We start from the raw sequence: 22,898 nt of genomic DNA on the forward strand, positions 1-22,898 counted from the left end.
AGCTATGGAACCCTGACCTGTTCACCGGACGTGCTACCTGTCCCAGACCTGTTGCCCCAGACCTGCTGGAACCCTGACCTATTCACCGGACGTGCTACCTGTCCCAGACCTGCTGTTTTCAACTCTCTAGAGACAGCAGGAGCGGTAGAGATACTCTCAAAGATCGGCTATGAAAAAGCCAACTGACACTTACTCTTGTGTTACTGACTTGTTGCACCCTCGACAACTACTATGATTATTATTATTTGACAATGCTGGTCATTTATGAACATTTGAACATCTAGGCCATGTGCTGTTATAATCTCCACCCGGCACAGCCAGAAGAGGACTGGCCACCCCTCATAGCCTGGTTCCTCTCTAGGTTTCTTCCTAGGTTTTTGGCCTTTCTAGGGAGTTTTTCCTAACCACCGTGCTTCTACGCCTGCATTGCTTGCTGTTTGGGGTTTTAGGCTGGGTTTCTGTACAGCACTTTGTGATATCAGCTGATGTAAGAAGGGCTATATAAATACATTTGATTTGATTTGACATAAGGGCATAAATTCTAAGTTGCTGAACAACACCTTCAGTATCACAAAACTGAAATGCCCTGATTATATTTTCACATTAAATTGGTCATTAACAGAATGTGAAACATACTGCACAAAAGCTGAATGAACTGTGGGCTGAAAATTATGCCTCACTGTGCGTGTCATTTAAAAAAAATATATATCTTCCACTTCGTACCACTGTGTTTAAACTCACTTCCTATTTGAAGGGGAAAACTGGCGAGGCAGAACATATTTTCAGCCGACAGAAAACAGACGTGGAAGTCAAAATAAACGCTTCAAAATAAAGCCAGAGACTGCCCTCCGTTAGCGCTGAATGAGTGAGTGAGTGTGAGATGTGTGTGTAAGTCTAAATGCAAGTGTGTGGGCTAAAATTAAAAAGGAGGTTTAGATGAGATTACAGGCATTCCCGTTTCCACAGATGGCCATTACAAAAGGTTCTGGAATGATTTCATCAGAACTCTTAAAAAGAAGAACACGACATTCCCACCCACAAATTGAAAACAAACAAAAGTAGGAAATAAATCAAATGTCCCTGTTAGAGCTTTATTTTTCTCTTAATCAATTCTGTGGTTAGCTGGACCACAAAAGACAACACTGACTGTACACACACATCATCGCTGTGTCCCCACTGGGAGGGGGTACGTGCGTGCGTATCATGGTGACTAAGAGAACAGCCCAAAGGCCTCACGCTGGCTTCAAAAGCATCACTTCTCCAAAAATCTGGTGCCTCTTTTAATACAAATGCTCTGAGATTTACCATTTAATACACTTTAGAGGGATACTTCGCGTTTACCACTGCTAAACCTGTCATGAAAATAGCAATGAAAAGCACAGCTTAGTACCACAATAGGCTTTCCTCTAAGTCTCTTTGAAAATGTTTGGTGGAACGAGTGGGGTTTTCCCTGCAATACTGTAATTAATATCAAGGCATTAGGTGACAGGATTATTCTTTTTTTTGGTGACAACAGGACTTAGTGGATAAAGCATTAGGATAATGACAAATTAGGGACATGACATGATCTCTTTTTTAGGATCAATCTTGCTTTGTTGTTGTCGGGTGTCATTTCAAATTACACATAGCTTATATCTTCCTGCATTAGATTAAAAACTGTGTGCTAAATGTGTCTAATGAATATTGAGATATCAAGGACACAACACCGGCCTTGCTGGTGAGGTGTGAAAAGTCTCGACTCAGAGCCATGACTTTTAAAGGACAGGTCCATGGGAGGTTCACAGGGGCCAGCTGGAGGGCCGTGGCCTGGTGCTGAAACCATCATCTCTTGAAAGGCCCAGCACCTAAAATGCTGGTAATGATAAATATTGAATTAAATAAAATGTAAAAAGGAGGCAAGAAAAACATGCATCCTATCCACCTATACTGGTGCTGATGGTTTCCAGGTCGCTACTGGCTACCGTCTGTGGTAGGTAGCCATGGTGACCATTGTCACCCTCAGGGGAGTCTCCATGAGTTCCATCCGGCCGGAACCCTCAGAAAATATGAATCCATCCATAGTCTCCATGGTGACAGAACACTTTATTTGTCAAAAATAAATAATAAAATCATGCCCACATCCTCTGTGCATCTGGAGATTTGGGGGTGGGCGTACAGGGTAGGAAGATTGGGGGGTTGTAAATGTCAGGGGCTCTGCTGACAAGAGCTTTCTGCCTGCCCAGACACTTCATCCACACAGTTCCAAAACTCAGAGGTTATGTCCCAAATGGCACCCTATTCCCTAAAAGTGCAATACTTTTGACCAGAGCCCTATGGGCCCTGGTCAAAAGTAGCGCACTATTCAGGGAATAGGGTGCCATTTGGGACACAACAGTGAGAACAAAAGCAGGCTTCTTCTTCACTGCTGAACTTTTACCCTGGGAGTGTGTGTATGCTCCCACTCCGAAAAACACCCACAAACAGTTAAGATGCCTCCGCCCTCCGCACCCTGCCTCTGTGATTTGGATTCATTGACAAAGAGCAGTCTTAAATGTTCTGAATGTTAATACCAGCGGACCTAATTAAATCATTTAAATAATAACAACGACCAGCAGCAGCAGGGGCTGGAAACACAAATCCTTTCCAGACACTATGTGAGGAGAGGAGGAGCAGGAGAGCAGGAAGACCAGAGCCCAGGGGCTGATACAGTATGGCACACAGGCATTCTTTACTAATTCCCCCACCAACCCAACTGGCACTGGCACAGTGCGTGAAGGGTCACACATGTACTTTGCTGTCAGGAAAATCACTAGATCCATACATTGTTTTGGCTTAACGCATAATCCTTTCCATTGATAAAATGATGTTGAGTGGGCCTGGCTAGAAGCCCACAAATACAAGGATAGGCACACATGCTTTTTCCCCCTTTCTGGTTTTCCTTTAATTTGCAAATCTTGTAATCTAAGCCTCGAGCTGACTGAACCAACTTCTAAACCAGCGCTGCTCTCGCGGCCAAGACTCCAATCTGTTTTCCATTTAAGTGTCAAGCCGGCATCCTTTTTGCTGGTTGAACCAAGCTGTTATTTTAAAATGATTATATGCTAAAAATTGAGTGAGGACCTTAGTAAGTTTACAAACGTCCTGAATGGAAAGACTGTGCTGTGGCAATAGGGGAGTCCTCTCTTCTTTTAATGTAGTGTTATTTACCAAACACCTCTGTCGGTCGGGAGTCAGGACGGCCCTAGCCTGGCTGTGCCATTCAGCCAGAGGCCAGGGTTTGGGCTTTTAAGCATCAAGCATGTTTTCAGCATTACTGCTGAGCATCAGTCACCAGGCCAAGCAGCCAAACCCTCCCCGTCTGTAGCTCTCTCTCTCCGTGTCAGCCAGGACACAGCCAGAGCAGTGGTAGAGGCAGTACAGAGGCAGACGAGGCAGTAGAGAATCGGTGGCAGAGGCAGTAGAGGAGGAGGCTGCTTTACTGTGAAAACTTGGGGAAGGTGGTCTCCATCAAAGCCCAGCTGAAGACAGACTTCCTTATTTCATTTCCCAGGAAGGAAATATCGAGTTAAATGTTTTCGATGTTCTGGAAGAGGAGCAGGGACAAGGGGAGGGGAAAAAGGGAGGTCATGGCAACGTATGGAGAGAACAGACGCCTGGGGTTCTCTCTCTTCACCAGGGGGGCTTTGATGGCTCTTATTACTTAGGCCAAATTATAGGCTTTCAAATGTACTTAAGATTTGTACCTCGTAACGTCTGAACGTCAGGCAGTACAACCAAGGGCCCTAGCCTGTCTTTCCCTTCCCACACATTTTAATAAAGATTGACTCTGGTGACAGAGAAAGGACATTCCATTAGCACATGGAAGTTTCACATCTTCTCCTCTGATCTCCTCCTCCTCCTGCTCTAACCTCTCCTCCCATCTCCTCGCTCCTTTTCTGCCTCGCCATGCAGCCAGATTGGCTTATCCAAGTCTGGTAAATTAGCAAGGAAAGTCAACCTAAAATCACCCAAAATGTCTTACTAATGTGCTACCTTGTGTCTGCTCTTGCATACCTGATTATTTCTAGTAAAAGATCAAAACAACTATTTGATTTGTTGCTCCCTTGTTAACCAGGCATGTGATGTGACTGGAAGGAAGGACGGATGGGGAAAGGGATCTCATGTTAAGGCGTTGTATAAAATGACAGTCTGATCTATATATAGTGCACTACTAAATAGGGTGTCATTGCAGACATAGTCCGAGTATGCAAGTCACGTTGACATGTTGTGGAATCTGATGCCACTGTGGGTCTGTCTGAGTGACCAATCAGTGAGATGGAGGCCAGAGAAATAGAACGACTAGACCAGGAATGAGTCCATCATCATACATATACTAACTTCTGAGACGCTCGAAAACTGGGGGCGCCCAATAAAATAAAACTATGCCTGGTCGCCAACTGACGCACATCACTCCTACCAGTGGTCATGGTTACCAGCAGCCATGGTTAACACATGTGGAAACTGGATTACAAGTGTGTGTGGCGTAGTTCAACTTTGACCCAACCAGAGAAAGGCTTTAGAGCTAATGGACTGTAACTCTATCTAATGATGTCATCAGGAAAAATCAACTCTTTCAACATGGGAAAAACTTGGGCTTGTACATAGTCACATTATTGGATCTCTAGGGGCTTGTACTGTGCTGTGCTTGTACTGTGGATTCAGTCAGATACCACCCTCCCAAGCGTATCTCCCAGCGATGTCATGAGAAATGTGTACTGTACTCACCCCGAGGACCCGGTACTCTTGCACACCCCCAGGAGAGGCCTTTTGTCCGCAAAACTATCAATCATCAGCGGACCTAGAAGAAGAAGAAGGGGGAGAAGAAGAAGAAGAAGAAGAAGGGGAAGAAGGAGAAGGAAAAAAGAGGGGGGGGAGAAGGAGAGAGAGAAGATGAGGGACTGACAGAGAGCAGTGATCATTCATCATTAGGGGGCCCTATGCATGTGAGACAGGCCTGTTGTGTAGTGTGCCCAGTCCAGCCTGCCAGAGCCACCCACTCCACTTAACTAGCGCTACTGTAGCAGGATGCGTGTTGATTACATTACTACAGCAGCTCTGTAATCAAATTATACCCCCTAAAGAATTCTGAAGAGATGGACTCCCCGAGTGGTGGAGTGGTCTAAGGCCACTAGAGATCCTGGTTCGAGTCCAGGTTCTGTCACAGCCGGCTGCGAACGGGAGACCCATTGGGTGGTGCACAATTGGCCCAGCGTTGTCCGGGTTAGGGGAGGGTTTGGCCGGCAGGGATGTCCTTGTCCCATCACACTCTAGCGACTCCTGTGGCGGGCCAGGCGCAGTGCACGCTGACACGGTTGCCAGGTGTACGGTGTTTCCTCCGACACATTGGTGTTGCTGGATTCCGGGTTAAGTGGGCATTGTGTCAAGAAGCAGTGAGGCTTGGCTGGGTTGTGTTTCGGAGTATGCACGGCTTTCGATCTTCATCTCTCCCGAGTCCGTACGGTAGTTGCAGCGATGAGACAATTGGACACCTCGAAATTGGGGATAAAAAGGGGTAAAAAAAAAAAGAAATAAAAATAACTAAATTCTGAAGAGGAAAAGGAGACAATATATAAAATAGAACATTTCAGAAGTTGGACCGTCTCATTCCTGGCAACTTGGAGAGGACTCATCCCCGCTGACCACAGAATAATGCCCAGGTTAACATGAAGACTTATGGGGATCAAATAGATTAACATACCAGCATGCAAGACATTAAGAAGAAAGGAGAGGAGGGAGACGGAGGAACAGAAACAGCACTCTTTTCTAACGTGCTGAACTCAAACTATCTTTCCTCTCCATATGGAGGGGAGGATGGAGCGAGATAGATTGACAGAGACCCCCTTCAAAGCTGAGTAGGGTTCTTTTGTCTGCCTCTGTTTAATTCTTTGGGTTTGGGGCGAAATTACAGTATGGTAAAAGCCCAGTGGGCATATTTAGTTTCTGTCCCATAGGGCTCTGATCAAAGTAGTGTACTATGTAGGGAATAGGGTGCCATTTTCCCCTAGAGATGGCGAGGGAGGGATGTGGTGTGTGTGGGGGTCCAGATTGAAGAAGCTGTTAGGCCTGTGGAAGGGAGTCATTTAGCCCTGACAGTAATCACTGTGAGTTCCTGTGGTGTGACCGTGCCGTGTGGGAGAGCCAATGTGCCGTCCTCAAACCCCTAACACTCCCAAACACAGCCTTTCTTCTGCACTCATATTTCTGTCATCAAACATCACAACGGGTCACCATATTGAGCTGTAGGCAAATATGATTACCCCGAAAGACCAAAGGGTTTCATCTGAACAATGCATTTAGGAAAATAAACAGTTTCTGTAAATACAGTCAGGGGGAAAATGATCTAAGATTTCATGACTAGTGTTGACTATGCTTTGATTATGAGTAGACTGTAATTTCAGAGATATAATATAGCTCCATTTCAAACTCGACATTTGTATGTTTGACTGTTGAGTGTGTGTTTATCTCATTTATAGAGGAAGGCAAGTCTGTATTGAAGCCAATATGTTTGCTGTTATAAATTCTATAATTTCCAGAGCCATTTCAGTAATTAGTCCCTTTACATGGAGGCTGGGCCTCTGGGACATCTGAGTTCAGGTCCAACACAATACTATTACTGACATCCCTTCTACTGTTCAAGAGACCAACAGAAGGCTCATACTGTACATATTAGGATCACTTGTCATCAATGCTCATCTATTGTACTGTGAATCACTTTGGTAGGCGTATGTATGGCCTATACCAGAGGACAGAAGAAAAGAGCATAGGTTACAAACTCTGGGATGCTGGACAGATAAACGGATCACTCTCTTCGGAAAAACACCACTTCCTCCTCGATTCCAGGAAGGGGCCTTTTGACTTATTTGAACCGACACCTATTTTCAGGACTTTCCAAACCCGCCCACCCAGGATCCCGACTGAAACAATTGGTCTTTTAACAGCTGCCACAGAGCAACACTGTTTGCGCCGGCTGCATCTAACAGATTGCAATCAGTGTCTCTCGCTCTCTCCCGCCCGCTACTCTGGTAGTACAATTCATTTTTATTTTAGCAGTCAGAGAATCGTTCCCCTCATGTGTTGGGTATCTGCTGCTTCTTATTACTGTTGGTGGCTTTCATCCCCATCCAGGGCCCTTTCAATGCTGTCATTGTGCATTGTTGAAATCTGCCAAAGGACCGGAACACAGAGCGAGAACAAAAAGCTGATTTTCTCACCAGAACGCCACATGCTAGCGTTTTGTGCATTTCACTTCATTTCTGAATTATACCTGCAGTGACAGCAAATTCAAACTTCATGCCTAGAGAATAACTAATTGGCAGAACGAGGGAAATCCAATTGTATATGGGTTTAAGAGGATGTGAATGCGTACGGTCTTATATTAGATACAACGGTGTGTCTGAGGGTGGTCCATAGGCAACCTAGAGGTGATATGTCCCCTCTGCTTTCCTTTGAAGTCTCTGATTGAACATGATTAGATGATGTTTCACATGTTTTTCACTGGCCTGCTTCTCTTCCATACCTAACCTTTAGAAATGCTATTACCCCTGTAATACAATGGGGCCAATGAGTGAATTGAGGGAGAGATATAAATGGTGGGGGGGGCTAACCAGAGCTCTGTCACTTCATTCTGAGTCAGTCTGAGCCAGCGGGGGCCAGGCCAACAGTATGATTGAGGCCAGGACTGCCTTTAATATTAGGATAGGAACAGGAAGAGAGGGGGCTCTGGCATGGGGCTTCTGACTATTAACAAACAGGGTAGTCTTTAATTAACCCATGACATATCACAGCAAACACACACACGCCACATCCTCAAACGACATAAATTGTGCCACACTTAACTTCGTTTCAAGAGTGGTCCATGAGCGCTGGCGAGAACTGATTTGAGTTTAAGTGATTTAATTTTTTTCGGTGGAGGAGAGGCCGTGTTGAAAACCCACATCAGAGGAAAAACAAGACCAATGTGCTTCAAAACGCATACATTTAACAGCAGAGCTTTTTTCTTCCACTTTGCAGATTGGGTGGATAAATATTGACTGAAGTGGGCAGAGAGGAGGTTCATGTGGCATGACAAGCTGAAAACAGCCAAGCTTTTCTACTGATTTCTAGAACGAAAGCATCTCGCTTACAATGTGCATCACACTCAAAGACGGTCTGATGTGAACAAGTAGAACGACAAAAATACAAGACTGGGAAACGTTAGGGTAGACGTAAAAGATGACAGAGGTGAAAGATGGCAGAGGTAGGCAGGTAGACAGATACTCACTGATATGGGGCGCTGGCAGGATGTGGGCAGCTCTCACAGGTCCGTGGCGCACAGAGAAAAGCTCCTGGGCCTCCCCACCCAGCTACAACAGAGAGTGGAAAAAAGAGAGTAGAGCAAGTTCAACAACAATGTAACAACAAGTAAATGTAACAAGTCAAAAGAAGTGTCACCAGTGAAAAGTCAAACGATTTGAGACTATTTTACAGTGGCTGGACAGCTTTCTTTCTCCATCCTTCTGACATAAATGCATACAATGAGCGCGCAGTCTAAGACCACTCTCATTTACTCTGATGTCTTATATAAAGGAAATTTAACTAATGTATCTAAAAGAGGACATTGTTGTTTTACGGTTGTTGCGGTGTAGTTCTGTCAAAAACACTTGGCCAAGCAAACACCAGCTGAACAGAGGGAATAGAGCTAGGCAGGGGGGCAAGCCCACCTATACAATGCTAGGGTAAACACTTCATATAAAACAGTTAACAGTTTGCCATAGTCAACAGGGCTGGAGTTGTTATTTCTGATGATAAAACGCCATAAGTTCGGTGGGGTGACAACTAGTTCTTTACGAGGCTGCTCCGATAATCAATACGGCCATACTTCTGATTAAGCCTCAGCGTAATGATAGAATTATCAACACTACACAACCACAAACTTAAAGCTCTGGTTTGGATGGAGGCTAAAGGGCTAAGATGTCGGCAGCAGGGCAAAGTCAAAAGACAATGTGGGGGCCCCTAGCTGGAACAAAGAGAGATTTGTTCACACTGGGAAAAAAACAAAAAAACATCTATTCCAACTGCGTGGAAAGGGGCTTGTCAAGGAGGAAGGGGGCCCTAGAGGGAGATTGGGAGGGGTGACCTAGAGGGAGAGGAAGGGGAGCACTAAAGGGAGTGGAGGAGGGGCTGGTGGTTGAAGTGCCAACCAAACTGTAGAGTAAAAGCTACCAACAAAGGTCCCCAAAGCATTCCGATGCAAACGAGCGGCCTACTCTTTCTTTCTGTGACTGAGCCAATGGGACAGAGCGGGCTGCGGTGTCGTCTGGCTGGCAAGACCAACAGTCTGATAACCAGACAACTCAGCTAATTGGTTTCAAAAGCGCTATGATGACTGATGCCAAAAATACTTTTAAAATGCTTTGAACAGAACTGAGATTAAACATAGCCTACATACAGTATCTGAAGTAAAGAATAACAGGTTAGCAGCTGGATAGTGTTGAGGAAATAGTGTTCCCACATTGACATGTTGAAAATGTCCGCCACACCTGTTGTTCACCCAGCGTGTACTGTGTAGGCCTATATCCCCTGTCATTCTGAGAAGCTACAGTATCTATAGCTAGAGGTCACCAATAGATCAGAGGTTATTGTAGGTTGCTTCCTGTCTTTACTGTTCTATCAGATACAATGAGAACTGTTAATGGAATTAAAGTGGTAGCTGTGTCCCTGTTCGAGGCTGTAGAGATGCTAGGTCATCGCCTGCATTAGGCCCCAGAGAGAGGCTTGGGTAGTCAGGTCAGAACCCTTGCATGGTCCGTGGTGGCTCTCACGCCTGTAATGGTGCATTGTTTTAAGCTCTAAGCTCCACTTTTGTGATTTTTTTTGTGTTAAATTACAGCAAAACGTGCATTATCACATTACTGTCGCCATAATCCACGTGTCTTAAGTAGATAAGCACATCCGAGGATGAACGCTCTTTTGCGCAATTAGTCGCCTCTTTTCAAAGTGGTGGATCGGGCCATTGTTTTTATTAAAAGTACAGCTCGGTCCAGTGGCATTAAACTAGAGCATCATAAACCACTAGCAGGTTAAAGGAGCACAGAGAGAGGGAATAAGTGGGACTATGGTGGGAGGATGGGTGGGATTCCTACGGCAAATGGAGTTGGAGAATAATGGATTTTGCTGGATTGTGTGTGGTGGGGGGGCCGGGGGGTTAGGATAATGACAATACGGTGGGCATTGTGCATTACCCCACAGCTCATCCTTGCCTTACATGGCTCTGTGTGACAAGACAGCCAGCCAGGCATCAACAACATCCGTCTCTGCTTTCTGCCATTACATTAGCCGCCTGTCTACACAGCAGCAATATGCCAAATTGCTTCCTTCTGTGTGTGTGTGTCTATTTTTATTTATTATCATAATTTTTATTAATTTCATTTTTGGGTCTGGGTGGTATGTTTTTTGGGGAAACTAGTGTTTTACACCGTGTTTTAATCTCTGTATTACCCCTCTGTTGTAGACAGACAGACGTGCATTCAGACAGACGTGCATTCAGACAGACGTGCATTCAGACAGACGTGCATTCAGACAGACGTGCATTCAGACAGGACACACGACAAGGGCATATTGATGGTGGATGAATATGATCAATGAATAATGTTCAACAAAATGAAGTGCTTTTGGGGATCCTAAAACAACAGCGGATTTCAATGTTACTTTCCACCATGAGAGACACATAACACTTGGTACTAAGGACACAAGCGGGGGCCATTTTCACTGTTGAGCTACAAAGCAGACGGTAGACCAGCGGTGATAACTTTTCTCCCTCTTGGAAGCACATGAAGACAGGCTGATATTGTCCCTATCTGGGACTGTACTTTAATAATAACAGCGCCCACACAGACACCTCTTTTCAAAACTGGTCATTTCCCCCAACACCTCTTCAGGCCAACAACTTGCCCACGGTAGTATGGGCCTCATCTGTCTGGGACAGGGCAGGCGACACCTATCCAGTCAAAGATCCCTCGCTGTCTGAGGGGACAGTAATGCACACACACACGGACGGTTGATATGCACATACACACTCTGTCGGGCGTCTGATGAGGAGTGTGTATGTGTGTCTCTCCATGCAGTCAGTGCCATTACAGAGGGTGTAGGCTTAGCGACTGTCAAAAAAACTTCACAGCTACTCAGGGTTCGAGACCGAGGTGCTATCATAAGTTAATATGAACCCAGTGAAAAAACACGTCCTGGAAACATGCCAAAACCACAGAAAAACTACAAGAGGTGTAAGAGTGTGAGATAAAGAGGAGCAACACCGCAACAGTATCGAGTGTATCGCCCAGTTGGGACCAATTCCAATTCCACTTCTTGGTCGACTGGTATTGAAACGGAACTATACTGTACCCAACTCGGGATGGTACTAGAATACTCTATATGTAGTGCAGCAGCACATCTGTAGCTGGCTGGCTATGGCCCTTCTCTCCTCGTTTATTCTGGATGGTATTATGTAGGCTGGCTAGTGTTGCACATCTGTAGCTAGCTGCATATAGTTCCTCTCTTCTTTAAGAGAGAAGAGGTGCGCTAACAACAGAGACGTTGTTCATAGTCACATCCCACCAGTGTGTGTGTGTGTCAGTCAGCCCCCAGTGTCAGTGTGTGGAGGGGAAAAGTGTGTCGTTTCCCTGGTGGCCTGTGGATGTTTAGAATGGACTGATTAAGGACTTAGGCTGTTTAGATCTCACAGGATGTATGTTAAGTTAGCATGTTTCTGTGACAGCTTGCACGTGAAACCTGATAGTCCTAAATAGAGGCCTTTGCGGAGTTGCAGGTTATTTGTTAAGTTGTAGAGCTGACAAAATCCTCTAATGATTTTACTAGAGAATCTCAGTTATTATTTTCAGATAATCCTGGAAACGACTTTACTGTGGTTGAAAAATGGTTGAGTCAAAAGAACAGCTCTTTCAAATAGCCTTTACATTTCCTCCTCATAGGGCTTTGAAATTAACTCAAAGAATACAAATCTGGGTAAAAAGAAAAGTACAGGAAAAATGTTAATGCTATTTCCACTCTTAGGTTTTTCCATAAGTGGTTTCTTACTTTATTTCACTCCATATTCCTCCTTAAATATTTGACCCTTGGATGATACCAGTCACATCAACACAAACCACCTTAAAAGAATATCAAAAGTCCTCCATCTTGTTGGCTAAGTCTACCTCCTCAGTGACAGACGAGGAGAGGAGGAAATGAGTGGCCCTTCTCTCACCTCCATGATTCTCCTCACATTGTGGAGGCCTGTACATGTCTCTCTATTGTTCAAATCTGCTCAATGTGGGTGCACAACAGTGATGGGTAAAATAAAACCAGTTACAGTTACACATCAGGATATTATTTTTGACAATATATTGTATCATTTTGACAATATCGCAATATTATTTGTCTTAGTTGGCTGTACCAAAACGCCAGTATTTTCTTTCAAAGTTTGTTCTCCATCTTCTTTTTAAACAGGGAACAATTTTTTTCAGCACTTTTATTTCCATGACTAATAAAAACTTGTCCCTCTGCAGCAGACATATGGTGTGCAATTTGTTTGGAACATTGAATTGCAATAAAATCACAGTATCGAACACAAAAAGAATCGCAACATATCGTATCGGCACCTAAGTATTGTGATAATATTGTATCGTGAGGTCCCTTGCAATTCCCAGCCGGAGTGCACAATAGGTGCTATGGTTCCTGTAATTATGGGACCTGGAGAGAGTAGTGTCTTGTGTGACCCACCCAACCTGCTCATCAAATGTAAACAGCTCTATATTTTAAATTAAATATTTCAACCCCAAAAACACAAAGATCTGTTTTTCATATGTTAACAACCACAACACAGATCCTAGAGAGACTGTTGGTGCAAAAGTTGTCAAGACTTGTAATTGACTGGAGCATTTTAAAAAGAAAATAACTTAACACCCTGGTCTATCCTGACATCTAGTGGGGGACAAGGGGTACGGCAAATGAGATACAATAATGTCTGGGGTTTTTACCTTTATTTAACTAGGCAAGTCAGTTAAGAACAAATTCTTATTTACAGTGATGGCCTACACCGGACGACGCTGGGCCAATTGTGTGCCGCCCTATTGGACTCCCAATCACGGGCTGATTGTGATACAGCCTGGATTCGAACCAGGGTGTCTGTAGTGACGCCTCAAGCACTGAGATGCAGTGTCTTAGACCGCAGCACCACTCACGTCTGTTGTTGTCAACATCTTTCTATTCAAAATGTATTTATAAAGCCCTTTTTACATCAGCTGATGTCACAAAGTGCTTATTCAGAAACCCAGCCTGAAACCCCAAATCGCAAGCTTCAACACCAACAACAGCACAGTAACAACAAAAACACTGGTTGTGCTACAGTTGGTCTTTACTCACGGATATGCTCCAGATCTGCATCCCGTCTGCGTAACCAATCATGAGGCAGAGGGGAGGGTCACTGCTGCCACTGTGCATCTCCAGGAACTCTGGGGAGCGGGACGTATCTGATGGACACAGGAAAACACAAAGAAACACATACATTTATATTCAGTAAACTCTATAGACTTATTCAAACTTATTTTGATTTCAATTCATTTGATGAATTGACTATCAAACTAGAACTGCCTGACATGGATATTTACCATATTATGGCAAAACAAGTGGAGACCGGGGGGGGTCTAATCAGAACCAGTGTATTTCTGTAGCGGGCTCCATCCCAGACAACTGTTGTATGTGCCTGTGTCTTGTAGGTCTCCCCATAAACATATGCAAACATAAACTGAGTATACCAAACATCAGTAACACCTTCCCATGTTGACTCCAATGCTGCCCACAGGTGTGTCAAGTTGGCTGGATGTCCTTTAGGTGGTGGACCATTCTTGATACACACGGGAAACTGTTGAGTGTGAAAAACCCAGCAGCGTAGCACTTCTACCATACCCCATTCAAAGGCACTTAAATCTTCTGTCTTGCCCATTCCACCTCTGAATGGAACACATACACAATCCATGTCTCAATAAAAATCCTTCTTTAACCCGTCTCCTCCCCTTCATCTACACTGATTGAAGTGGATTTAACAAGTGACATCAAAAAGGGATCATAGCTTTCACCTGGATTCACCTGGTCAGTCTGTGTCTTGGAAAGACCAGGTGTTCTTAATGTTTTGTACACTCAGTGTATAATCAGTCTATACAACACATTTGACTGCTTGGTTTGTTGCTGTTGTCTAAAATGATTCATCCTTGTCTTTGTCGATTTCAAAAACCTTTTACTAAACCGTTTCATTTTATAGAAGAATGGTTGGGGTTTAAGTGTTCCAGCTCATTCTTTTGAATAAATGTTTAACTCTAGCTACTTTGAATGCGTGTCAACTCCAGCCATTCTTAATGTATATGAACCATTGCTTCCGTATGGAACAATTTGCTTTACATTGAGCATGCAAAGAAGCAGGGCTGGAACAGTGAAGCTCTAAATTGAACACCAAATAGAAGTCCTCTTCAAAAGGTTTGCGTAAATAACATTAAAGTGGTAGAATGTTTTATAAACACAGACAAAACTCTGTCTAATCAACACAGCTGCTGTCAGATTGAGGGAGAGATCTGGCACACACACACACACACACACACACACACACACACACACACGTGCCATTGAGATACATCAGACCTGTCAGTCAAAGTCCTTACAAGAAATGAACCATCAAATGGTTCGCAAACAACGCCTGCCAAAGGACCTATTCATGTGTCACATTTAAACAGTTTTCTACCCAGAAATTCTAACAAGAGGCCACTTACCAGCATATTTCAGTAAACTCATAATATTCACAAACCTGTTAATATATGGTTTAATCTAATCTGTGGATTTAAAATACCAGATAATATGAAGCAAGTTATCACTTGTTATCAAAATGTGTATGCCCTCCAAGGTTGAACACAACACAGTCAAGGGGGGAAGCTTTGAAACGGTTCTTGGACTTACCATTGATGTCAGCTTTCTCAAATCTGACCCAAACTATTTTCTCTTTTTCATCACTTGGGGGTGCGCCACTGTATGCCTTGAATTTGAACAAAAGACAAGTAGGAGATGAGGACAACAATTTATCAGATTAAATTACTGCAATCTGTTAATGTCATAGAATGACCTATTAAAACTTTAATAGGATAATTTGTGATTCAGTTAATTCTATACCTATAAAAACACCATTGACAGCCTGAGTAAGCTAGTCAATCTGAATAAGGGTAACATGTAATACACATTTCTGTTACTGTAGAAAAGACGACAATCAATGGAAACAGTCTTACCTGAGGGACCACATCTTGGAGGAAGGTCACAACACTCTCCATATACGACTGCTCACTGTAATAACACAAGAGCGTTACCTTGTTGAATGTGTATACCTATGAGTAGAATATTTGTAGTGTATGCATAGGTATAAGTATTGTCTTTGCACTTAATTCAGCTAAATTGGTTGTAGTTAACACTTTCTGTTATGCACTCTCCACCTCAAAGTGGCCAAGGAAATATACTGCTCAAAAAAATAAAGGGAACACTAAAATAACACATCCTAGATCTGAATTAATGAAATAATCTTATTAAATACTTTTTTCTTTACATAGTTGAATGTGCTGACAAAATCACACAAAAATAATCAATGGAAATCCAATTTATCAACCCATGGAGGTCTAGATTTGGAGTCACACTCAAAATTAAAGTGGAAAACCACACTACAGGCTGATCCAACTTTGATGTAATGTCCTTAAAACAAGTCAAAATGAGGCTCAGTAGTGTGTGTGGCCTCCACATGCCTGTATGACCTCCCTACGCCTGGGCATGCTCCTGATGAGGTGGCGGATGGTCTCCTGAGGGATCTCCTCCCAGACCTGGACTAAAGCATCTACCAACTCCTGGACAGTCTGTGGTGCAACGTGGCGTTGGTGGATGGAGCGAGACATGATGTCCCAGATGTGCTCAATTGGATTCAGGTCTGGGGAATGGGCGGGCCAGTCCATAGCATCAATGTCTTCCTCTTGCAGGAACTGCTGACACACTCCAGCCACATGAGGTCTAGCATTGTCTTGCATTAGGAGGAACCCAGGGCCAACCGCACCAGCATATGGTCTCACAAGGGGTCTAAGGATCTCATCTCGGCACCTAATGGCAGTCAGGCTACCTCTGGCGAGCACATGGAGGGCTGTGTGGCCCCCCAAAGAAATGCCACCCCACACCATGACTGACCCACCGCCAAACCGGTCATGCTGGAGGATGTTGCAGGCAGCAGAACGTTCTCCACGGCGTCTCCAGACTCTGTCACGTCTGTCACATGTGCTCAGTGTGAACCTGCTTCATCTGTGAAGAGCACAGGGCACCAGTGGCGAATTTGCCAATCTTGGTGTTCTCTGGCAAATGCCAAACGTCCTGCACGGTGTTGGGCTGTAAGCACAACCCCCACCTGTGGACGTGGGGTCCTCATACCACCATTATGGAGTGTGTTTATGACCGTTTGAGCAGACACATGCACATTTGTGGTCTGCTGGAGGTCATTTTGCAGGGCTCTGGCAGTGCTCCTCCTGCTCCTCCTTGCACAAAGGCGGAGGTAGCGGTCCTGGTGCTGGGTTGTTGCCCTCCTACGGCCTCCTCCACGTCTCCTGATGTACTGGCCTGTCTCCTGGTAGCGCCTCCATGCTCTGGACACTACGCTGACAGACACAGAAAACCTTCTTGCCACAGCTCGCATTGATGTGCCATCCTGGATGAGCTGCACTACCTGAGCCACTTGTGTGGGTTGTAGACTCCGTCTCATGCTACCACTAGAGTGAAAGCACCGCCAGCATTCAAAAGTGACCAAAACAGCCAGGAAGCATAAGAACTGAGAAGTGGTCTGTGGTCACCACCTGCCGAACCACTCCTTTATTGGGGGTGTCTTGCTAATTGCCTATAATTTCCACCTGTTGTCTATCCCATTTGCACAACAGCATGTGAAATGTATTGTCAATCAGTGTTGCTTCCTAAGTGGACAGTTTGATTTCACAGAAGTGTGACTGACTTGGAGTTACATTGTGTTGTTTAAGTGTTCCCTTTATTTTTTTGAGCAGTGTATATTGAACCAGATCATATTGATCCATAGCACTGAAGCATATGTCTGAAACTGATGGTCAATAACAACCATCATGGGATTAGCTGTTAGGCAATGTCATTTCTTTGAAAGGAGAAACTTGTGTGTGTGTGTCCTTACGTGGCAGCTTGTGCTCGCACCACAACCCCTCCAGCACAGCGGCTTGGTCTGCGCGGAGATTCTGATGCCATTCTGTCTCCAAGTCTTTATCCTACAGAGGAAAGAACATGACTATTACAATTCGGTAATAGCTAGGTTTAATTTATGTCTCTGTCTCCATAAAGGTCGAGACTAGTAGACTTTCATATAGGGTGTAGAATGGTCACGAAAGATCTTGAACAGATTCCTACCACTTCTGGTTGTACTAATAGAACATTTTGTACTACAAAATGTAGGCCTAACGGTACACCTGATAGTCAACACAATAAACCACGCCCCAACAAACCTGCCTAATATAACCATGATTAGGGCCAAATCATTACATTCAATAACTAGGATGTAAGTCTGTTTTTTATTTTCAATACATTTCCTGTATCACATATCAATCTGAGCTTGATTACCTTTGCTACATGAAATTATCTGAAAGTTATTAAAGCAACAAAGAATGAGAATGCTGTTAATTGTCTACAGCTCAGCGTTCAACATCATAGTGCCCTCAAAGCTCATCACTAAGCTAAGGTCGCTGGGACTGAACACCTCCCTCTGCAACTGGATCCTGGACTTGCTGACGGGCCACCTCCAGTTTGTGAGGGTAGGCAACAACACATCCGCCATGCTGACCCTCAACACGGGGGCCCCTCATGGGGGTGTGCTTAGTCCCCTTCTGTATTGTGTGTGTGTACTCCCTGTTCACCCACGACTGCGTGGCCACGCACGACTCCAACACCGTCGTTAATTTTGCAGATGACACAACGGTGGTAGGCCTGATCACCGACAACGATGAGACAGCCTATAGGGTGGAGGTCAGAAACCGGGCAGTGTGGTGCCAGTACGACAACCTCTCCCTTAACATCAGCAAGACAAAGGAGCTGATCGCGGACTACATTCACATCAACGGGGCTGTAGTGGAGCGGGTCGAGAGCTTCAAGTTCCTCGGTGTACACATCACTAAAGATCTATCATGGTCCACAAACCAACACAGCTGTGAAGAGGTCATGACAATACCGCTTCCCCTTCAGGAGGCTGAAAAGATTTGGCATGAGCCCTCAGATGCTCAAAAAGTTCAACAGCTGCACCATTGAGAGCATCCTGACTGGCTGCATCACCACTTAGTATGGAAACAGCTTGGCATCTGACCACAAGGTGCTAGAGGGTAGTGTGTACAGCCAAGTAAATCAGTGGGGCCGAGCTCCCTGCCATCCAGGACCACTAAACCATGCGGCGTCAGATGAAGGCCCCCCCAAAAAATGTCAAATACTCCAGCCACCCAAGTCATAGATTGTTCTGCTACCACAAGGCAAGCAGTACCAATGCACCAAGTCTGGAACATTGTTATGCGACTACAATTATCTCCTTTTTGTGTCTAATTTGAAACTGTGCCATTCAAAGGTGACTGTCTTCCAGGTAATGTGTTTGTGTTTCTATTTACTGTTATGTGTAAATATAGTGGCTAACTGTTTTCTTTCCTTTCTTTCATTCAGAAGTGTTGTTAACCAGCTGTCAGACTGTGAATGGACTTGTACTAAAGTTATCCAGTAGGGGTGAGTGGGGTAAAATGATTTTTTTTTACATTAAGCGTCACTCCATCAAGGGAAATATAGTATTATATCTAACAAAGATATCTAGGTTACATATATTTCAGGATATTGTGTATCCCTGGAAATAATCAGAATTCAAGTAAACATTAGTTTTGAAAATATAGCTAGTCCAAAAAAAGTGGTCTCTTGGCACAATTTACCTTGGGTATGGGGTAAGTTGTGCTACAGGACAGGGTAAGTTAAGACGCCTACACATTTCTGTACTGAATGAAATATTAAGACTACCTTTTTAAAACCATGTCTATTTTTTATTTCCCAAACACAATTACTTTTTGTCTTATTTTTAAGCATTTTTTAACACAGGCTTAACACCTAACAAACACTGTACATTTCTAAAACACTTTAAACATAGGCAGGCCCCGTTTTTACCTCATATCCCAGCCTTACATTACACCTGGGAAGAAACACTTCAATTTGTTCAACTTGCCATTGGTTGAACTTACCCCAAGACAAACATTTGTAATAAATTAGCCCACACAGCAACAAGGATGCACTTTCATGCTAGGTGTAGGACCCCAAATGATGTATAGAACAATCTTTAAATGATCTGTTTTGGTTAAGATACAAGCATTATGAAACCTCTAACAATAAATGAATTTGATTTGGTGAAAATGTGGTTTCTTCCTTCAGACTACATGAAATTATGATCTCTTCCTAAATATGTGGTCAAATTATACATGTTGTGTATGGTTTCCTAGAAGGGTGGCTCAATATACCCCTTTGGCGCAACTTACTCCACTCTCCCCTAGTAGCTAACATACTAACTAGAGCCATCTTACTTTTTTTATAAGTTTAACTACAAATGGATCTAGAAACTTGGGTTGAAGTAACTAACAATTATATGATTAGGTACACATACACGAACTACTGTTAGCCTTAACAATGATTGCAACATTTGGTAACACTGACAGCTAACTGGCTAGCTAGCTACTCTATCTAACTCAAGTTGGTTCCTCCAACTAGCTGGTCAGCCGCATATCAAACTGAAGATGACTTAGTTAGCTAACAAGATAAATAGCTGCTGATATTAAAAAGTCAAAATTGTTTGACAAATGTTGCTAACTTAGATATCAAGACCAAGCGTTAGTCTCCAGTCCTATTCTTTCTATGACAGCAGCAGCTAGCTAGCTAACCACCACCAGACAAGTTTTTTTTAATCAAACACCAGTAGCTACACCTATTTATTAAACATCATTCGCGAAGTTTAACCAACTAATGTATATGTTATTCAATACGTACCTAGTGTGTTGTCTAGCTAGCTTGTTAGTTCAACGAATCTCCTAAACAATTGCCATAAAACAGTAGGAAAGACGTGGAAGAGTTAAAGAGACCAATGGTAGCATCCTCGCTGCGTTCACCAAGCCAATCAGTGTACGACAGAGGCGGGTGTTGTAGGTCCTCGACCAATCAGAGTGAATAATAATACCCTGTCGTCCCAGGATAATATTGAGGAATCCGCGCAGATTATTTTGGGGGTGATTATGAAATTGCTATATTTGATCAACAGCTACATTTTATTTGCATGAGTCAAAACAACAGACAATGATTCTGTCGTGAACGTGCTCACCATGACACAAAGCCCGATTTCGAACCACACAGATTTGTTTGTTTACATCGAGTTCTCGCGTGATACTGCTTCGCATGTGTCTGAGGCAGTTTCAGCGAGAACTCTGGGCCCAGTTGCATGAAACATATTTAATTTTTTTAGCTTCTAATTCCAGTTTCCTTAAATTTAATCAAAGATTATGGATATACTGAGAAGATACATGTCTCTCCGCCCTAACAATGGGAGTCGTTGTCCACAAAGCGGCATGTCTAGCTCCCGGCTATCCTTTCTTTGGATTGGTTGATACAATTCAATCAAGGGCTTTATTGGCATTGGAAACACGTTAACATTGCCAAAGCAAGTGAAGTAGATAATAAACAAAAGTGAAATAAACAATCAGTAAACATTGTACTCACAGAAGTTCCAAAATAATAAAGACATTTCAAATGTCATATTATGTATTTATACAGTGTTGTAACATGTGCAAATAGTGAAAGTACAAAAGGGAACATAAATTTACATAAATATGGGTTGTATTTACAATGGTGTTTGTTCTTCACTAGTTGCCCGTATCTTGCAGCAACAGGTCACAAATCTTGCTGCTGTGATGGCACACTGTGGTATTTCACCCAGTATATATGGGAGTTTATCAAAATCGGGTATGTTTTCAAATTCTTTGTGGATCTGTGTAATCTGAGGGAAATTTGTGTCTATAATATGGTCATACATTTTGCAGGAGGTTAGGAAGTGCAGCTCAGTTTCCACCTCATTTTGTGGGCAGTGTGCACATAGCCTGTCTTCTCTTGAGAGCCAGGTCTGTGTACCCCACGGCCTTTCGCAATAGCAAGGCTATGGTCACTGAGTCTGTACATAGTCAAAGCTTTCCTTAAGTTTGGATACATCTCATTATTGTAATCCATTTTTTAATATTCGATAAGAGTGCTTCTTCGATGAGGTTTAACGGCGGTTGGCATCCAATATGTTGCATTACCGCCACCTACTAGAGTGGAGTACAACTCCCTTATACTTTGCTTGAAATAATAAATAAACAAATTCCCTACCATCTAACACTACTCACAAATAAAATTAAAATAACACCACCCTACTGCACTATTTAGTCCTACCTCATGCCAACAACCTGAAAGGATGGGACATCACCACTTAAACACACCCTGTAACTCTTCTGATGTCAAATCTCACACACCCAAATACTTATCTGCAGCTGCCAACACAATTTACATTTTCTGCGACTTACATCCATCCCTGCAGTACAGTTGATAACCATTACTATAAATGCTAAAAATCCAATCTTACTGAAACACATATCACTTGTTGGCCTATCCCTCTGTACTGGTACAGATCTACTATTCACACCACTCCTCTCAGGATCCCTCCCCCTTGACCCATCTTCCTCTACTTTCTTCACTGCCTCAGCATATGACAACTTGTGCACTACTCTAACCTTAACCCTTAAATGATTACCTTATTTAAGGAAATGTTTGAGGGACTATATGCAACACCCTTAAACAATTCCCTTAGGTAAGGTAACATTATTCATTAAGGTAAGCCTTTAAGGGAAACACATAAAGATGCACTTTGCAGAAATCGCTCTGCCATTTCCTGGTTGCCAAGATTTTAAACATAACCTTAACCACACTGCTAACGTTGACTAACCCTAACCTTAAAACCAAAAAGCTAATTTTAGTTTTCATACATTTTTACGACAGCGACCATTTAATCTCAGGATGCTGAAGAAATTCAGCATGTCCCGAGGGCCCTCACAGTGTTCTACAGGAGCACCATTGAGAGCAAACTGTCTGGCTGCAACTCCACCACCAGGGAACACAAGGCGCTACAGTGGGTGGTACACTCAGCCTGCCCTCCAGGACACCTACACCAAGTGTTGCAGGAAGGCCAAGAAGATCCTCAGGGACCCCAGCCACCCGAGCTATGGCCTGTTCTCCCTGTCTCCATCACTCAGACGAGGGCAGAATATGAGCATCATGGCAAAAACTGTAAGACTGGCCAATAGCTTCTACCCCCAGACCTTCAGGCTGCTGAATAGCCACCACTAAATCAGCTATCTTCTCCCCATTTCACTGTACCCTGTAATTACATCTGCAACCCTGTACATGTGACTATTAAACTAATCTAAAATATAATATAATCATGACTAATCATGGCTGTGGTAAGTAGTGGAAGCCCTGCTAGTCTGGCTACTGCTGCATTCAAAACAACTGCGAACTAGGAAATCTCTGACTTCCGAGCTTTCAAGACAACTGGGAACTCGGAACGGTCATCCAACTCGGAATTCCAAGTCGGACACTCAACATCTTTCTAGGACTCCGACCTGAAGATCACTGATGTCATGATTTGACCTCGTTTTAAGTAATGTGGGTCACATTAGCCAGGCCCAAAATCCCCACCACACAGAATACTCCTAGATTCAAATAAATATCTGAAACTGGCA

At 43.6% G+C, this 22,898-nt stretch overlaps 1 protein-coding gene and 1 long non-coding RNA gene across 7 annotated transcripts in view; one reads left to right on the forward strand and one right to left on the reverse strand.

Moving 5' to 3' along the window:
• LOC106581027 (BCAS3 microtubule associated cell migration factor) overlaps positions 1-20,716 on the reverse strand; it is a 338,435-nt gene extending 317,719 nt beyond the window's left edge. For 2 of the 6 annotated variants that reach the window (XM_045703733.1, XM_045703732.1), the window contains exons 1-7: positions 20,122-20,712; positions 17,246-17,336; positions 15,315-15,369; positions 14,992-15,067; positions 13,411-13,517; positions 8,279-8,360; positions 4,744-4,816 (exon numbers count right to left, since the gene is read on the reverse strand). In XM_045703733.1, coding sequence (XP_045559689.1) covers positions 4,744-4,816; positions 8,279-8,360; positions 13,411-13,517; positions 14,992-15,067; positions 15,315-15,369; positions 17,246-17,316 — 464 coding nt within the window. In that variant the 5' untranslated portion in view covers positions 17,317-17,336; positions 20,122-20,712. Of the gene's footprint in view, positions 1-4,743; positions 4,817-8,278; positions 8,361-13,410; positions 13,518-14,991; positions 15,068-15,314; positions 15,370-17,245; positions 17,337-20,121 lie in introns of all 6 variants that reach the window. The other 4 variants (XM_045703731.1, XM_014162693.2, XM_045703734.1 and 1 more) reach the window with 4 other exon arrangements.
• On the forward strand, positions 20,298-22,898 carry LOC106581029 (uncharacterized). Its single transcript, XR_001323012.2, has 2 exons — positions 20,298-20,357; positions 22,156-22,898. It is a non-coding gene; the product is annotated as an uncharacterized lncRNA (long non-coding RNA).

The sequence above is a fragment of the Salmo salar genome, chromosome ssa20 (assembly GCF_905237065.1).
Source record: "Salmo salar chromosome ssa20, Ssal_v3.1, whole genome shotgun sequence".
NCBI lineage: Eukaryota > Metazoa > Chordata > Actinopteri > Salmoniformes > Salmonidae > Salmo > Salmo salar.